The 20,224-nt window shown below is 35.8% G+C and overlaps 1 protein-coding gene across 2 annotated transcripts in view; it reads left to right on the top strand.

Moving 5' to 3' along the window:
• Window positions 1-20,224, top strand: part of LOC150087421 (putative ATP-dependent RNA helicase DDX43) — a 246,754-nt gene that overhangs the window by 61,548 nt on the left and 164,982 nt on the right. For both annotated transcript variants that reach the window (XM_090372060.1, XM_090372059.1), the window contains exon 4: window positions 17,564-17,737. In XM_090372060.1, coding sequence (XP_090228186.1) covers window positions 17,564-17,737 — 174 coding nt within the window. The remainder of the gene's footprint in view (window positions 1-17,563; window positions 17,738-20,224) is intronic.

Genomic DNA, 20,224 nt, shown 5'->3' with positions numbered 1-20,224 from the left:
TTATATTGATGAAGGTATATCAGGCTTAGTGTCGAAATTTGCAGATGATACAAAGGTTGGCAGGGTTGTTAATGGCAGTAATGCAACAGGATCTAGAAAATTTGGGCAGATGGGCTAAGAAGTGGCAACTGAAGTTTAACCTTGACAAATGCAAAGTACTACATATGGGTAGAAGTAACCCCAGAGAAACGTACCAACTGTGTGGTACTACACTTAAGGTAGTAGAAAATGAAAAGACCTGGGAGTAATTGTGCAGTCTGATATGAAGTTTTCTGAGCAATGCAGACAGGCTGCCAGGGCAGGTCATGGGGTTTTGTCAGTGGTATATAGGAATTTTGCTAGCAGGGAAAAGGAGGTGATTGTCCCTCTGTATAAGGCAATGGTCAGGCCACGCCTTGAGTATTGTGTACAGGTCTGGAGGCCTCATTTTAGGAAGGATGTAGATTTGCTTGAGCGTGTACAGAGAAGGGCAACAAGATTTGTGAGGGGAATGAAGGGATCCTCTTACCAAGAGAGGCTTAAGTTCTGCAAATTGCAGTGGCTGGAGATTAGGCACTTGCAAGGTGATCTGATTGAGGTGTACAAGGCCTTGAATGGGTTGAGCATGCTGAATTCTGATGGGATCCTTCCACTTGTTCAGATTACGAACCCATGGGATCCTTCCACTTGTTCAGATTACGAACCCAAGGGGGCATTAATTCAAATCAAGAAAAGAGAGATGTAGAATAGATGTGCGGAAATTTTCCTTTAGCCAGCGGGCAGTTAATTTCTGGAACAAACTTGCACCTGTCATTGTGGAAGTTGATAGGTTAAATAAATTTAAGGAGGAACTGGACAGGCATTTGAAGGGAATGGTGTTTTTTTTTTTTTTTTTTTTTTTGGCTGATGCTGCATAACCTCAGAAATGTTCTTTAAACTTTAGAGGAGAATTCCGTTGAGGCAAAATCTGGACTATAGCAAACATGCAGAATGACTTCAAATTGCAGTGATGAAATCCTTTCCGATGGTACAAAGCTGTAGTGAGGACAAGCAATTTCATTTCGAAGCAACTTTGATTTATTGGTTTTCCATTTAATTAACCCTTTCAACAGTATGTTTGCTTCACATGGGTGGATTGTTCCTCCATAATGAATTTTCAATAGTGGTGAGTTCTATGGAATGATTTGTTTGAAATTTTTTTTTTAATGAAAACTTTGTACATAAATCCTTTAAAATAATTAGATAATTATAGAATTCTTAAAGTACTGAGTTGTTGGACTAAGTTTCAATAGCAAAAGCTTAATAATATACGGTACTCACCTTAGATGATCTGCAATTGTTGTTTGGGTGAATTTATGACTAAATTTTTTGAAGTTTGCGTAATTTAAAAATTGATAAGTTTACGTGATGAGAATAAATTAATTTAAAACAGAATTAAAATATGCAGAAGTGCACAACTCCGTTCCTGGTTGTCATGAAGAATAAATTAATTAAAAACTCTAAAATATGTAAAACAGATGAGGCCAATAGTCATAACGATAGACTTTCGTTTTGTTAAAAATGTCTTCAGTTGGCAAAGTTGAGTGAAGAACGAATGCATGCTGTAATTTAAAAGAATTTCTATGCTCCCCTGATGCTCTTTGAGACCTGCGGGAATCTCAAGTGTGTGAGATTCCCGCATGTCTCAAAGTGTGAGAGATTCCAGACTGGGGAAAGGTTGGAGGGTAGTTTCGCATTTATGATGTTTAGTTTAGAGTGGTGACAGAACCATTCTATGACGAGGGCTTCGTATTGGAGAATTTTGTAACTGGTTTTAAGTTTCACTATGGTAATGGCCGAATCAACTGGGGGGGGGGGTATGGGTGTGTAATGTGAGCTCGGTGCTAGGTTGTCCTGTTCTGAAGCGCTACAACTAAGTTTGATTCCACAAAAACCTCTAATACACGGGCATATTATCACTAACTGACCACGCTTTGATACAAGCGACCACCCAAAGATTCTAAGAAGAAGAGAGAGAGAGAGGGAGAGAGAGTTAAATTATGTTATTAATTGTGGTACTGGAAAAGTTTTTTTTTTTTAAAATGGAAGAAGGTTGTTTTTGTTGTAAATGATAGTTATTCTATATTATAGTTAAAAATATAAAGAAAAGGCTATTCTGGATATACTGCAGTTCATTCTCATGAAAGCTAAGTTAAATACAGATAAACTTTGCATTTTGGAAATTTCAAACTATTTAGATACCAATTTATCTTAAAATATAGTGTAACACTCCGAAGTTTTGCTCCGTATATATTTTGGGGTGATTATAATGAATCACAAATAGGAGAGATTTTCTTTACTTGGCATCTAGGAAAAATACTTCTTTTAAAAAAAAGAAGTGACCACTTGAGACCATTTAAAAAAAAAAAAAAAAAAAAATTAAACGTTGAGTTGTTAATGCTAACTTTTCTTTTTCAACAAGTAGAATTTTTAGTTCTTAAAAAAAAAAAAAAAAAATTAGTTAGCAGATAGCTACCAAAATTTAGTCAGAGAGAATAAATTAAACTATTTAGATACCAGTTTATCTTGAAATGCAGTGTAACACTCCGAAGTTTTGCTCCGTATGTATTTTGTGGAGAAAACATGTTTATTTTTTGTGTGTATGTTTTAGGGTAACCTAACTTGGCCAAACAAGGCAATTTGTTAATTTTAGAAATACAGCAGACTCTCGATTTACTGGAATTGGATTAACCGGGAAGCCGATTAACAAGGTTCCAAATTAAAAAAAAAAATCAACCAGAAATCATAAAATTCAAGTAATAAATAGAATAGGTATAAACAAATGTTTTGCAAGTTGTAAATAAGCGACAAGAAGTGGCATTATAAGTTGTCATTGGGAGATTAGTGAACCTGTTACCTTGCAACCCTGCTGTCTTCACACCTGCTGCTCAAAAAAAAAAAAACAAAAAACAAAACCAATTGTTTAGTTTGTTTTAGTGCGTCGCGTCGATTGTTGTGTGTTCCGTTGCACCACAAAAGGACAAATTTTGTTTCGTTATGCATGTCAGGGATGTTGGATTTTTTTTAATAGTAACTTTTTTTTTTTTTTTTTTTTTTTTGTTGTTTAGAAATTGCGAAAATGACTGGCTAATGCAAGAGTTGTGCTTTCATTTAAACAAAAACTTAATCATTCAAAAGTTTGTAAACGGTGCATCCATTAAATCTCTAAAGAACCATTATAATGTTGGTGACGAAACCATATGCGATATTGTAAAAAATAAGGAGAAGCATTGTATTGATTGGACACGAGTAATGTATAGTAAGTTCTTTATCTATCGCCATACCTTTTTACATAGATTGATGAACATTTTTCGATACAGCAAGTATCGAAAAATCCCCGACTTGCGTAGCTTTGGACTTACATTACGTTATTTATAATTTTTTTATATGACTGAAGATTTCAAGTGAAGGGGACACACGTTCATTATTATTTAAAAACTCCCAGAATTCCAGCTATTGGTATTATCACAAATGCAATAAGATAGTTTACTACCCATTTATAATTAATTGCAGTAACAGAAAAGCCCAGTGTGCCTCTTAACACTCCCTACAAGCACATTGGGAATTCAAGAAACACCAGACGGGAAGGTGGTGTAGAAATCTTTTAACGGTCGTTTTCAGCCAATAAGGATAAGAGTAAGCCAGTTGAACAACTTTGATGCAATCTGTACAATGCTGAGGAGTCCTCTTATTCAAATTCAGTGCTGCTTGATTTACCGAAGCACGAAGATGCTCTTATGGGCCTTGAGGTCACTCTTCCAACCTTTGACCTTACATGGTTCTTAGCGCCGGCTACTAGAGGAGACCAAGCGCTCGACCTAATATTCCATAGCCTACCAGACATCAAGCTCCTGCCTAGAAATTTCCAATTTCAATCGGATCACCTGCCAATTGTATGCCAGTTATCCATGCATGGCATTTCCCCTGAGTTACCTGATGAGTATGCTGCTGAACTTCCTAGAGCTGCCTTCTCTATTAAATATTTCAAGCCAGACATCATTTTACAGTGCTTGAGCGGATTTGACTGGGGATGCCTCTATTCTTAGTCGATAGAGGATGCCACTATGTATGGCCTTGTCCAAACAATTGAAGTTAATTGCACTCCGTGGTGCATCCAAGAAAGTTATGATATGTAGCAAGTCGAATCGGTGTTTTAATAAGGAAACCAAGTTGGCCTTCATCAGGAAGCAGAAGGCCTACCGGAAATGGCAGAAATCTCAAATTTCCTCAGACCTCACTATATTTGAGAAAGAAAGAACTTACTTCCTAAAAAAGAAAATACAAGTCCTAAACCAAGCTGTTCTTGATAGTTGAAGAGGGGTAGAAGGAAACTATATCACACTAGACAAACCATCATATCATTGATCAAAAACTTGTCCGGGAATGGGTACAGTGAAACCTCTTGCAGGCAAATTTTCCAGATACAGATTCCCCTCCCTCACTGGAGAACTGGTTACTTAGAGCACAGATGAATGATATAGAAATATCTAGGGAGACCCTGATTGATGTGATCAACAAATTACCTAACAAAGCTACTGTAGGACCAGACGGTTTCCCATTATTCGTAGTAAAAATATGCAGCAAATACATTGTTGACCTTCTACTCCACATTTTCAGACAAAGCTTACAATCTGGAAGAGTTGCATCAGTTTGGAGATCTTACCATGTCAAGCCCATTCCAAAGATTAGGAAACCTAAATCTCCAAAAGATCTGTGACCAATTTCCATCAGTTGCTCTTTACTTAAGATCTTTGAAAAGCGATTCAGCCAACAATTGCCCAGCACTGCTTTGGTCACAGGCCCGAGTACCTTCATACCATTCTGCACAAGAGATCAACAACTACAAATCTTCTAGATACCCTCTTCAGAATGCAACAAATTCCAGATTGACATCATCTTCCTGGACATTAAATCGGCATATGACAGAATATACCTACCAGCTCTCTTTACTGTTCTGATGCACTACTTCGGTCTGGCAGATACCATGTTACAAATCTTGAAGTCCATCCTACTTCCTCCGTAGCCAGGTGGGAAGGAGCAGCAGTGCGTAGCACACACTTCTTGATTAGACCGGGGTTAGAGCCCGTCACCACCAAATGTGGAGGATGCGGAAAGGTCAGGGAATGACCACCGCATATCCCAGAGCAATATGGCCTTAGTTGCTAATGTTCCTAAAAACCAAAAATAACAATAACCATCCTACTTCTCAGACATCTGTCTGTTACTGTCAACGATTTCCAGGTAACTTTCGAAGTCATAGGAGGCATCCAGCAAGGGAGTGTGCTCTCAACAGTTCTCTTCGCAGCAGTTCTGGAACCTTTCCTAGCATGTTATTTGGTTTGTTATTTTTTTTTTTTTTTAGGAGCATTAGAAACTAAGACCATATTGCTCCTGGGATATGCGGTGATCATTCTCTGGCCTTTTCGCATCCTCTGTATTTGGTGGTCACGGGCTCGAACCTCAAACTCTAATCAAGAAGCGTGTGCTACGCACTGCTGCTCCTGTCTACGGAGGTGCCATTCCTAGCATGTAATTCTAACTGTCATCTGATCTGAAGTTCTACGTGAGTTCAAATCATCTTGATCAGATCCTGGATATTAACCAACAGGCCTCTACACAGATAATGAAACTGAAAACTATCTAGCCATAATTGGGTTGCATCTTGAGCCCTTCCAAATCTGCTCGACTATAGATAACAAAAAAAAAAAAAAAAAAAAAAAGTTAAAAATGATGTTCAAATCTTTGTTGGCGGGCAAAGAGTGCAATGGGTAACTTCCCACACAGACCTAGGCTTCACCTGGGATGTTGGACTCGCCTTCCAGCATCACTTTGTCAGGATGAGACAAGATGTATGCGATACTTTGGGCAGTGCGTCAGGAGCTCATTGGTGTGCATCAGCCAGCACTGCACTGTCCATACATTCTGAAGTACATTACCTCTATCCTCTCTATGCATCTGAAATTTGGTCATCTGCTCCTGCCTCCCACCTAAAAAGGTACCTCAGTTTGGAATATTGGTTGCTCAGATGAATGAACAGGGTGGTGGATCACCTTTTTACTATCTCTAGATCCATCCTCCAAGCTAACCTAGGGACTACTCCCTGGAGACTTCTCATTACGACAAGAAATGTACTCATGCTAGCTCGGCTTATCACAGGCCGAATAGATGCTCCATCTGTATCCCTGGTTAATCTCTGGCCCAAAGAAGACAAGAGGTAAATGCCACTACTCCTGCCATCCTCTCAGGTTTACACTTACAAACATTGATTCCCTTAGGGGCATGTTTCCGGCCAGCTGCCTCCAAATCTACAATAAACTGGGCATCAACCTTGAAGTTCTGTGAGGACGAGCTTTACAGAAAGGAATGCCCCAAGAACTATTACCAACTATTGAACCTGTGACGATCACCTACAACTGGACTTTTTGCCTGCTGCATTTTTCTAAATTTATTTTTTATTTATTTTTTATTTATTTTCATATTTTTTTATTTTATTATTTTTATTTTTTTAAAATTCTGATGTCTATTGCTATAAACTTCATTTTATATGAAGTTTAAGTTCAATTAGGTAAATATCCTGGGTCGAGCACGCATGTACTCTTGTACATTGTACATGTGGTTCCTCGCACCTCAGTATGTAAATCTCTCACTCTCTTGGCACATTGCCGTTCCAGTGTTTTCTTGTGGTTAATAAACTGATAATAATAATAATAGTATTGTGGTCCAGCAATAACTAGCAAGTCTATCAAGAAAAGAAAAGCGATCAAGTTGGAACAGAAAATTAAAATAATAAGGATGTATGAAAATAGCCAAACATTTAAACAAGTATTGCACAAAATTTGCCATTCTAGTTCAGTCACATCCTCTTTTCAAACAATTCATTATTCAAATATAATCCATTTGTTGTTTGTCACCTGAGACCAGTATCTCTCAGGCTGATGTTGATGGTGTCATTAAGGAATTTCCTTCCCCTATTTTGTTTTATTAGAGAACCTCAGTAGATATAAATAATATAAATAACCAATGATTTCGTACAGACATTAATGGGAGGTGCTGTACAATATATAATAGGTGTGCTTCAAAATAATCACCTTTTTCCATATGCTTACCTGCATTTTTCATCTATTTACCAATACAGGTGGCAATAAAGTTCCCATACTAGTGTTGTTGCACTCATGTTCGATGAATTTTAAAATAAATGGAAGTGGTATGTTTGAGAAGCCTGCTCCAGTGGACTTTCTCCCAAGATGAAAATTGCCATCAAAGGAAAAAGGTTTCTGGATTTTGAGGACATGAAGAAACACCGTAACTGCCGAATTTAACATCATATCTTTGGATGCTTTAGCTCTTTTCAGAAACTTTTAGAATGGTATAATAAGTGCATTCAGTCAAGTGGTGATTTCTTCGAATAAAAATGAAACCATTTTTGAGCTCCTTCACTTTGTGTTCTTTTGATTGCACCAGTTCAGGAACTTATTGCCACACCTTATATATATATATATATATATATATATATATATATATATATATATATATATATTAGCAATAAAATAAAAATATAGAATAAAATAATGATTATAGCTAGTTATTGATAATCAGATACATTGAATGGCACTTTTTCTAGGGCTAACACCATTCAATATATACCACCAATAATTAGCAAGGCTATCTCTTTCTGATTGTTATCTGCCTGTTTAACTAGGTCCAAATTATAAACATAAAGGCAATCTATGCTAAACTTTAAATTTAACAGCAAACTGGCAAGATAACAGCTAGCCCGACAGATAGCTTTGAAACAAATAATACAGAAAAAGAGTGCCAACCATAATTTTCACTTCAGTTTTGGCATTTTTTATTTATTTTATCTTGTACAATAGAAAGCTTATGCTAACATAAAGAGAAAGGAGATAAGTATAGTAATAGTACCTCAATTTCCCTTGAATTACTGTAATAGATCTTGAGGTATAAAATTTAGTGTTAGAAAGTAAAAAGTGAAAAGCAAAGAAAATAGCTTTTTTTTTTTAAATGGTACTTAGGATATACTGGGAATGTAACTGCCCGACCCTTTAGTAAGGAATCCTGGTATAACTACAAGGGGTTAAAGGATTGTATGTAATAGACCAAAACTGGATTATAATAATAAAGAAATAACTACAGGTCGACCCTTACTAATCCGGCAGTGTTGGCACCTGTGGGGTGCCGGATTTGTGAGTTTTCCTGGTCACTGTTGGTATATTTTAGCATATACAGAGTTTACCCAACAGCTAACCACCTCCTCCTCCTACCTTTTAACATGTTGACTGCCAAGCTAGTTTAAGAAAAAAATTCCCCAGGGGCCAAAAAATATTTAGAAAATAATTTGATTAGTAATTCTAAAATAAATATTGTAATGTCAATATATATATATAAGAGACTTTTTATGTCGCATATATGTGGCTGACGTGGCCCAGTATGTTACTTTATTCTTGAGAAGCTGTGTCAGCCACATATGTGTGACCCTATTACAGCATACATATGAAGGCCGTTTGTGATTAGTTTATTGCACGCGCGGGGAGCGCTGCAATAAAACTAATTGGGATAAAATAAACTCTAAAACGTTGCAATAAGTTTGTCAGTATTGTTAGAGATTTTGTGAAAACAAGTTCATTAGCGTGCTATGTTATCCATCATATTGTGCTGTTTTTCTGAAAGTGTGTTGTAAAAAAAAAAAACCCCCCACCTAAAAAGGAATGGCTAAAAGAAAATTACTAAAATAAGAGGAACTGAGAGAAATTGCTGGAATTTGCAATTAAGCAGAGTTAAACTTCTCACAGAAACACCGCTGTCGATTTTTTCATAAATTCAATTTTATCTGTTATGAACAATGTACGGTGTTTGCACTTTACACCACGAGAGGCACTTCCTTTATGCATTGGAACCGTGGCTGGGGCTAAATGTAAGCATGTTATAATAATAATAAATTCAGAAAAACAAGTGGGAATGGCTTGCCAGTGTTTGAGTTCGTGTCGACAGCTGATGCTGCAACCAACGCCACCCAAACAGTAGTGGCAGGTCGGTGTGCCGACCAAGGAAATTTGAAATTACATTCGCGGAAATTATGTCCGAATTAGCAGTGGAACCGGATTAGTGATGGTCGACCTGTATTACCAAATGTAGGAATATTTAAATAAAATTGCCTTTTGCAAGAAATATTATAATAATTAAAATAATTCATCCTATCTAATATAATAATAAGTAAGCAACCATCCTTACAGAACTTTTCAATTAAAATAACCAGTAACAACAAAAAGAATAAATAGGAATTTGCCACTTACCACCCTATTCTGCACTAAATATAAAAGAATCAATTTTTTGAGCATGTTACCTATTATAAAACAAATGGCAACAACAGCACCCTCTCAGTTCAGGTAGCTGCAAGATGAACTAAATAAATTAAATAAATAATTGTTAATTTATAAAACCAAAGAAGGAAGTGCCCCTTGAATTTCATGTAACTTTAAGGCAAACTAATTGACCGAATTTATAGTTAATAGTACACGATAAATTTGAACTTTATTCAGATAATATGCTATGAAAATAAATAGTTGGTTTTCAATTTTAGAATGACAAGTAACAAAACCAGTTCAAATGAAATAACTTTAAAATATTTTACAAAGTTGAAATGAAATTCCTTTCAACCTAATTGAAATTAGGATGAAAGATGAAATTGATTACTACCTTAAGGACAAATACACTGATGAGCCAAAACATTATGATCAGTGAGTCATTATGCAAATCGAAGCAACTGCAGGTGAACTCTACAGCGCTTGCACAGGTTAGGACACAGTAAAAAAAAAATAAAAAAAAAACACGCCTGATACTGAACTATGTTAATCAGTGTTACTCTTGTTCTTCAGATGGGAAAGGCAGCGGACTTAAGCCAGTTTGACAATGGCCAAATTGTAATGGCCAGACAACTAGGTCAGAGCATATCTGAAATGGCACAGCTGGTGGGTGCTCACGGTCAGCCGTGGTTAGTACCTACTGAAAGTAGTCCGAAGAGGGGAAACCCACGAACCGCCGGCTAGGTGTTGGACAACCAAGGCTCATCGATGCTTGAGGTGATACGCGATGGTACGCGGCAATAGAAGGGTGACTGTGGCACAGCTTGTGGGTAATTGGAATGCTGGTGACGGGAGTAATGTGTCACAACATACACTACATCGAACCCTGCTGAAAATGGGGCTGCGTAGCCGCAGGCTGCTCCGAGTGCCCATGCTAACCACGGTTCACCAGCGGCAGCACCTAGAATGGGCACGCGAGCATCGAAACTGTACCTTGAGTGATTGGAAGAAGGTCGTCTGGTCTGCTGATTCACATTTCCTCTTGCACCATGTGGATGGCCAGGTATGTGTGTGTGTGTGTCGTTTACCTGGGGAAGTGATGGTGCCTGGATGCACTGCGAGACAAAAACAAGCCGGTGGTGGTGGTGTCATGCTTTGGGTGATGTTCTGCTGGGATACCCTGGGGCCAGTCATCCATGTGTCGGGCACTCTGTCTACCACTTACCTAAACATCATTGCTAACCAGGTACACCCTTTCATGGCAACAGTCTTCCCCTCTGGCGGTGCTGTCTTTTAGCAGGATAATGCGCCATGCCACCCCGCCCGGATTGTCCGAGACTGGTTCACGGAACATGAGGAAGACTTCCAGGTATTGCCCTGGCCTCCAAATTCCACAGATATCAACCACGGACCTTACAGGAGTTAAAGGATCTGCTGGTTACGTATTAGTACCAGATACCACAAGACACATTTAGAAATATTGTAGCATCCATCCCTTGCCAGGTACAAGCTGTTTTGGTTGCATGTGGAGGACCAACTTCATATTAGGTAGGTGGCTGGTTCACCGGTGTATAGGTGCAACTTTTTCAATGAGTGTAAACTATATGTGACATGCTCTCAAAGCAGTGCCTACTATATACATATGTACAAGTCCTCAAAATGACTAATGTGATTTTAAATAGTTATCATAGAATTGTAATATCAAACTCTGTGAACCAGAAGAAAAGGATTATAGGGAACTTTGAGAGCTAGTAACATTGAAATACTTATTTAGAACTTACTTTAGCTATGATGTAACTTGGATTTGTATTATTGTGCCATTTATTAATAGCAATAAAAATGGCTTTGTGGAGATATTTAGTGATAAAAATTAGCTGGAAATCCATTATTAAATAAGCTTATATCTCAAGTCTATAAGTGATTCTATGATATTGTTAGCATTATTGCATATTTTTATCAATCTAAAGCTTTGTGAAACAATGATATTCCCGTGAATTATCTTTGAAATCTTAGAATGAGAGTGTTAGGCTAATGGATTTTAAACTAAATTCTTTGCACTTGTCATATACTTTAGTGTATAATATTTTACCTTCTATGTAAATTTCGATATCTAGATAGGTAGCTGTACTGGTGCTATGCTTATTGGTTCATTCTAGCTCTAATTCAGGTGGGTAGTACTTAACTGTAAGTTAAGCACTACCCACCTGAATTAGAACTAGATCATCTATGTAGCGGTAGAGTATTAAACTTTTATTTAAGTTTCTTTCAAAATGATGCAAATAAAGGTTAGCAACTAAGCAAGAGCCGCAGGATCCCCATTGCTATACCTATATGTTGCTTATATATACTTTTGCCATTAAATATGTAGCTATTAAATAAACATAAGTTAATTATACAGTCCCACTAATTCGGATGGCATGGTAATGTTTTGTTACTCCTTATAATAATTACTAAATACGTATTTTAAGTTGTTATGGGAAATACTAGTGAATAAGTTTTTAAAATTGAATGTACTTATATGTTCTGTAGTATTGGAGTTGTTATTTAAACATTCTAAGGTTGGAGTGTTATTTAGAATAATTCTGGATAAATCTATATTATGTTGAGTAGATATTCCAGTTTTTTTTTATGTGGGAGTTACTTGGCATTACTGTTCCTACATGATGTGATAAATCTGAATTCTATCGGGGATTTGTGGAACTTTTGGTATTCAAAGTACATAGGGAAATTTAGTGTTTGGATTATTTAATTTTAACATTTTGAGCATGGCCAGTAATTTCTTAATGATGATGTGTATTAGATGTTACAATTTTGTAAGTAGTGCTATTATTGAGCTCATTTAATGTGGCTCATTCTATACTTCCACATTTAATAATGTGGAAGTATAGAATTTTTTACATATAATGCTATAATTGTTTCTGCTTTGTCTAGGCCGACCGGGCTAGCCGGGTGGGTAAAGTGCTTGCCTGGCAACCCAAAGGTCGCAGGTTAGATTCCTACCTCGGGCTTGGATCAAAGTACTGCAAAAACCTTGGGAGGTGTATTATGGCCACAGAAGCCTATATGCCAACAACTACCAAAAAAAAAAAAAAAAAAGCTTTGTCTATAGTTATTATGAATTTAGTTTGCAAATCCTTTAATTGCTGTTTGATTATAGACATATCAAATATCTTAGTAGGTTGTGTTTTGTTTAGCATAAAGCCTATGTTTTTCTATAGCTTCATAGGTGAGAATAATCCACATGTGGAAAGCTTCTAATGGTGTTTTATATTTGTATGTCAGTTTTAAGCAAAACTGTATTAGATTAATGTGTATTTGTTTATTAATTATATTTAATCTACTTTTTTGTACTAGGCCTAAATTTGAATCCATAAGATAACAGGTTGTATAATTCTGTGTGAGAAATGATACTCAAATGACCAGTAATGATGTTTATGTAAGTTTGATATTGAGGCAGATGGCAAAAACATTCTGCTTCAATATCATGGGGATTATTCTCATATGTAATTGCACATTATTAGTGCTATAGGTTTATTGTAACTAAAGCGGGCACTGATATAGGAGTTAGTAATTGGTAGGGCATATTTAAATTTGTTGATAATTTGGTCCATTAGAATATTATCTAATACTAAGATTTAGAATTTAAAAAGGGGATATTCCTTGATGACCTTAGACATGTTACCTAATTTAAATTTGAAGACATCATTCAGTAAATGATTTAAGTGTATGTTATTATAGCTTATAGCTAATACTTGTTTTCAATAAGCTCTAAGCTTACTATGCATCATATCTTAGAGCCTTATTGAAGAGCCTTCATGCCTTAGAGCTCAAGCTTAAAGCCTTATTGAAAACAAGTATTACACATAGCTATAATAACAAACTTAAACCATTTACTGAATGATGTCTTCAAATTTAAATTTTAATACTCTTTGAGTACCTTTATACTCCTACAGTATTATATTATAATGCATTAAGGGCTTAAGCCTCAGGCTGCGAGAGAATTAGACCATTCACAAGTTAGTGCAACTGCATCATATTAGTACACAGCCAATTCTGAATTAGCAAATCATTTGCAAAAACGGCATCGTTTTAAGTCATATCTCATATTGTGAATACCTTCACAATGAATTGCTGTGTGGGCCGACCGGGCTAGCCAAGTTGGGTAAAGTACCTGCCCGGCAACCCAAAGGTCGCGGGTTCGATTCCCGCCTCGGGCTTGGATCAAAGTACTGCAAAAACCTTGGGAGGTGCAATATGGCCACAGAAGCCAATGCGCCAACAACTACCAAATCAAAAAAAAAAAAAAAAAAAACAATGAATTGCCATGACATTGCACTACTTCGAATAAGTAATGCTTCACCCAAAGGAGAAGACTGTCGTTACTTATTCTCGGTGGATACCACCACCCAGGCGGCACCGTTTCAGGGCCATTTGGCCCTTCTTCAGTGGGTGCGTAGGTACTCAAGTGATGTAATGATGGCAAAACAGTTATGAAGTATAACTCAACAATGTGACATTGCACTACCTCGTTACTTATTCGAAGTAGTGCAATGTCATGGCAACTTGTCGTGAAGGTATTTACAATACGAGATATGACTTAAACGATGCCATTTTTGCAAATGATTTGCTAATTCAGAATTGGCTGTGCACCAATATAATACAGTTGCACTAACTTGTACGTACTCCTACAGTAGTAATTAGATTACAGACTATGTTTAATCTACAATTGATGGCATTAATCTGATCTAATATACATTTTACATCTATTCTTATATTTCATAATAGATTTTATATATATATATACACACACACACACACACACACACACACACACACACACACACACACACACACACACAGCCACTCCCCGACTCATGTAAGGGTTGCGTTCTGTGGAACTCTGCGTAAGTCGGAATTTCCCCAAATGCTTATGCAGCACTCCCAAATTTGATTGATTGAAGCAAAAAAAATTTTTGACGAACATGTAAATAGAATTATTTATTCAGTTTTTTTATCTCATGCACAGGAAAAATTATAAAAGTGTGCAAAATGACAAAAATTTCAAAATTATAAAATTACAGAAAGAGAGAGGACAGGCATAGCATCAGCAAGTTTTACCTTTCGAGCATCATTGCCAGAATTAACTCTCCAGCTGATAAGCACGCTGCTGCGGGAGTAGAGGGCTGTGGAAATTTAGAAGGGATTTTCCCCAACACATCACAATTTCTCTACACCTGCAGAATCGGCACTGGAGACTTACCGCATACTTTAATGATTTGGAAACTGACATGGTGCTTGAACCTATTGAACCACCCATTGCTTGCCATGAACTTGGCTTGGGGTTTGCCGTACTTATCCTTAATATCTTCATAAATACTTCTTGCTTTTGCTTGAATTGCTATTGGACTCAGGGGAACTTGCTTCTGAGTCTGATTTTTCCATCCATATTATTAATAGATTTCTCCATCTTCAATATAACACCTGAATGCTGTTTTGTGATCACTGGTGATCTTAATTGCATTGATCCTTTAACATGTTCTTTTATACGCGCACTGTCCTTTAAAATAGTATTCGCTGTTGAAGCAGCGAAACCTAATTCCGTGCAACAGATGACAAACTTTGTCCTGCTTTGTACTTAATCATCTTCATTTCTAAATCATATTTGTTTTGTTTCCTAGCACTGCCAGCATATGCACTTTCTGTTGGTCTCTTCATCATTGTAATAAGTGAATAGGAATGAAGAGAAGATTCGGGAAATTTATTTGTTTTTTTATATGATTGAAGATTTCAGTGAAGGGGAACTCATTTTACCATAATACCGTAATGTAAAAACCCACAGAATTCCAGTTATCGGCATAATTGCAAATGCAATAAGAAATAAAAAAAATAAAAAATAAAGAAATAAAAAATAATTTACTACCAGTAATGTAAGCCAATAAACACCAGAAAGTGTAAATTGTTTTATGGTAGTGACCTCCAGAAATTTGTTTTTAGAAAAATATTACAAAGGTGTTCAAAATTGAATCTTATAACAGAACATATGATAACAATGACAGTGTAGGGCAATTTCCATTATAAAAGTGACCTTTTAGAGAGATAAATAGCTTAGTTATATAGCGAAAATTTCAACTTCTGAGGTCTTGGAGCAAATTATCAAAAAAAAAAAAAAAAAAAAAAAAGTGTTATTGGGTTCACATTGCAATGTTTTTACGATACCTCCATTTATTCCTACGGGATGTAAAATACGTTTCCACAAATTTTTTAAGTTTGCACCGGCCATCAAAAACTTACATAAAAATTCAAATTTCCTTAAGTTGAGTATTACGTAAGCCAGGGAGTAGCTGTATATATATATATATATATATATATATATTATGTGAGGTAAAAGTTAGGCAAAAGTAATAAAAATAAATAAATATGGCTATGTAGCTATCATTAGAGGCAGCAAATGCACATCCTCCACATGATGCCTAATTATATCTGATAATTAAAATAAATATGATATTTAAAATAAAAACATCAGCCAGTAGTACGGCAATAATGCAGAGCAAAACGAAACGCAAAATAATATAAAATAAACAAACAGGGAAGGGAGAGTAGAGATAATAGGACAAAAAGGTAGTCGATAATCCCCTGTATAATTTAGTCAATTAAGTCATTAAACCCAATTAATAAAACATGATGTAAATTTAAAATAATGCCAATTATAAATAATTTAGCGGAACCCCCTCGAAGGTACCAGTTCCAAAAGACGTGAAATATCACCAAAAAAGGGTTAAAGAAACTACCAAAAAACAAAAATATCAAAATAATAGACTGACCATCATGCCCCATATCGACAGAGGACCACGAGGCCAATAATGATCATGGAATCGCTGCATTTCAGTCGTCACACAAATCATCGCAAAGGCAGAAATATCGAAGAACCAAACCACCCCTCCATTCTCCGATAGATAAACCAATGCAGAGGATTTGCATGGCGGTGGTCCTTATGCATCGAAAAATAATCTATAGAACAGACAGCACTCTAGATCAGAGCCACACCACTGACATAATGCAAGCTTAATCAGCTTATATAATAGAAAGCAAGGAATAGATGGCAGCACAGGCGCTGCTTATTTAGCATAATATGGTAGTAGTGGGTTGATATGCTAAATAAGCAGCGCCTGTGCTGCCATCTATTCCTTTCCTTTCTATTATATAAGCTGATTAAGCTTGCATTATGTCAGTGGTGTGGCTCTGATCTAGAGTGCTGTCTGTTCTATAGATTATTTTTCGCTGCATAAGGACCACCGCCATGCAAATCCTCTGCATTGGTTTATCTATCGGAGAATGGAGGGGTGGTTTGGTTCTTCGATATTTCTGCCTTTGCGATGATTTGTGTGACGATTGAAATGCAGCGATTCCATGACCATTATTGGCCTCGTGGTCCTCTGTCGATATGGGGCATGATGGTCAGTCTATTATTTTGATATTTTAGTTTTTTGGTATATACATACGGATATATATATATATATATATATATATATATATATCCGTATGTGCTCTCTTCATTTCTTTTTTTTTACATGGAAGTTGAAGATATGTTATGAGTGAGAATGATAATTTTCCTGTAATATCCACAATGGAAAAATTATCACTAAACTATCCAGTCATACTCTTGCATGACTGGAGTAATACCTTGTTACCTGGCTAAGTTATCATAGTGAAAGTTTGATCTGGCTGAACTGTCTTTTCTGAATCACATAGATAGGCACAGTAATGCCAATAAATACTGCGTTGTTACAAGATCCTAAGAGGAATAAAATTGTATAAATTACATGACTAAAGCTTGGGTATAAATTTGTTCAGGTAGTTTGGTTAATATTTGAATAATTTATAATGTATGTATAATATTTTCCTTTATTTTAAAGCTTTATTTGACAAGTGATTTAAAATATGGGACCAGTTTCTGAGAATTGTTGTAGTCAATTTAATGATCAAGTCAGTCGTGTTTTTTTTTTTTTTTTGTGTGTGTGTGTAGTGTTAGTCACTTATGTTTACAAGATTGTCTGCAAGTAAATGCTTTCAAATCACAGGTGATCATGTATTAGTCCAATAGTCTTTTTAACAAATTCTCACTTTCTTGTGAACAGAAACCATTATCTTTCTTTAATAAAAGTAGTATAATCATAATTAGTAGTTGTAGTCTAACCACATGTTTCAAACAAATTAATATTTTACAGGTCGTCAAGGGACCAAAATAAGGGAACTGCAAGAACAGAGTGGTGCTGATATTCAGGTAATTGCAGGTGAATCAAGTGAGACAGATATAGAGATTAAAGGTCTGAAAGAATGTCAAGATAAAGCAAAAGAACTAATAGAAAACTTCCTGGCCATATTTAATAAACCAAGAAATGGTAAAAATACTAGTTAACAAAATTTATGGTATACTTTTGCAAATAGCATTTAATAATAACTAGCATTATATATGGTACAGTATCGACTATTTTGCCCTTAATTTTCTACAGATGCAGGAATATGTCTATCATTTTTGCAGCAACTGCTACAAAAAAATGACCTTGTAGTTCATACTATGTATTCATACTCTTATTTGGCTTATTTTTTCATACAGTCAATACTTCGATTAACACATTAGAATACACTATTTTGAATAATGCATTGTCGAAGTACTATCTTACTTACTAATGAATCTTTTGATCTTATGAACAAGAATGTTGTTGTTTAGAAACAGAAATTAACACTCTAACTGTATTCAGCAGTGTTGAGAAATTTGCACCACATGAATTTCCCAACAGTGCTGAATATAGTTCAAGTGTTAATGTTTCAGTCAAAGTATGAAGTTGCGAAGGACATGCTCCACCATATCTTTCAACACAAAAAATTTTATCTTCATTTCACTTCAGTGCATTCTTCAGGCTTGTGTATTCTTCTAAAAACACTGTGTGAAGTCACACACACCAGTCTTTTGCCATATATCTCAAATTAATGGTTCTAAACCATCCTATTTTCAAAAATATTATCCATCTTGCACCATCCTGTTGAAACCAGTTTTCATCCATATCACCCATAACCATACAAAAAAGTGTACAAAATTGTCACTAATGACACTGACGTAGATGTCAATTGAGATTCTTCCATCAACAGATATTGGCCCAAAAATGCCAAATGTAGAGCGTGCACACAACACAGTGATCCATTTTGCATGTAATGAATTGTCAACAATAACATGTCGATTCTTCAGAGCCAAAAATCACACTTTGCTTATTCGCATATCCATTTAAATGAAAGCACTCTTTTGTCAGAGAATCGAATTTTGTTTATAATGTCAGACTTTCGCTATAAGAGTGCATTGAATTTTATGGCAAACTGGACACATTGTTTGCTGTTGAGCTGAATTGTGTAAAGATACGCAGACATGTTACCTCAAATCTTCCTTGTGTTGCAAGATATCCTGATCTCTTCTTCTGTTGTGAAAGTTAATACAAACTTTTCTTAGGCTATCCAGCAAGATTTCTCAAGCTTTGTCAACCCACTGTGGTTTTCTTAATGATGGTCAGCCTGCATGACACTTCTGTTATCTATAACACTGCCTGTTTTCTTTTACCTAAGTCAGAATTTTGGAATTTCTCTAAAGACTTGTGCAGCAATCACAGCTATACACACTGAATTTGACTGAAGCAAAAAAGAAATGTTTGGTGAACATGTAAATTTTTTATCTCGTGCACAGGAAAAATTTCAAAGGTGTACAAAATTACACAAGTGTGCAATTACAAAAATTTTACTTTAACATGGAAACCAGCACCATGCTTGAATCTATTAAACCATCTATTGAACTTGGCTTGGGATTTTCTGTACTTATCCTTAATATCTTCATAAATACTTGCCTTTGCTTGACTCAGGTGCACTTGCTTCTGAATCTGATTTTCCCTCCATATTATTAATTGCTTTTCCATTTGCGATATAGCACCTGAATGCTGTTTTGTGATCACTGTTGATCTTAAATGCGTTGATCCTTTAACGTGTTTTTTTATACATGCGCTATCCTTTAAAATAGTATTCACTGTTGAAGCAGCAAAACCTAATTCTGTGCAGCAGGTGACAAACTTTGCCCTGCTTTGTACTTCTTAATCATATTCATTTCTAAATCAATTTTGTTTCATTTCCTAGCACTGCCACCACTTGCATTTTCCATTGGTTGCTATCCCTTCATCGTTGTAATAAGTAAATAGGAATGAAGAGAAGATTCTGAAAATTTATTTTTTATATGATTGAAGATTTCAGTGAAGGGGAAACACATTTCACCATAATAACGTAAAAACCTACAGAATTCCAGGTATCGGTATTATCGCAAATGCAATAAGATTGAGTTTATTACCCATTTATTATCGATTTTGCTAATAGAAAAGCCCAATACACTGGAAAGTGTATTGGGCTTTTGACCTCCAAAAATGTGCTTTAGAAAAATATCACAAAGGCATTCAAAATTGATTCTTATAACGGAACATGTAATGATGAAAGTGTAGTGCATTCTCTAGCTGGACTGCGTAGCCCTGCCTCTCAACCAACAGTAGCATTTGTAAATGTGTTGGCTGTGTGTTTTGTTTTTGCATCCTTTAGTTAAAAATGGTTTTTGTGTTGTGCTTATTTGACATAAAATTATATAAAACTAATACAATTTCCATTATAAAAATTACCTTTTAGAGAGTTAATAGCTTAGTTATATAGCGAAATTTTCAACTTCTGAGGTTTTAGAATGAATTATCAAAAAAAAAAAGCTTTTACATTCACATTAAGATATTTTCGCAATACCTCCATTTATTCATACGGGATGCAAAATATGTTTTGTTTTGTTTTTTTTTTTTTTTTTTTTTCAGTTTGCACCG

Source organism: Mastigoproctus giganteus, chromosome 4 (genome assembly GCF_048544385.1).
Source record: "Mastigoproctus giganteus isolate SK-2022 chromosome 4, ASM4854438v1, whole genome shotgun sequence".
NCBI classification, from domain to species: Eukaryota; Metazoa; Arthropoda; class Arachnida; order Uropygi; family Thelyphonidae; genus Mastigoproctus; species Mastigoproctus giganteus.
The sequence above is the reverse complement of the archived record's forward strand: the minus strand, read 5'-3'. Positions and strand labels throughout refer to the sequence as shown.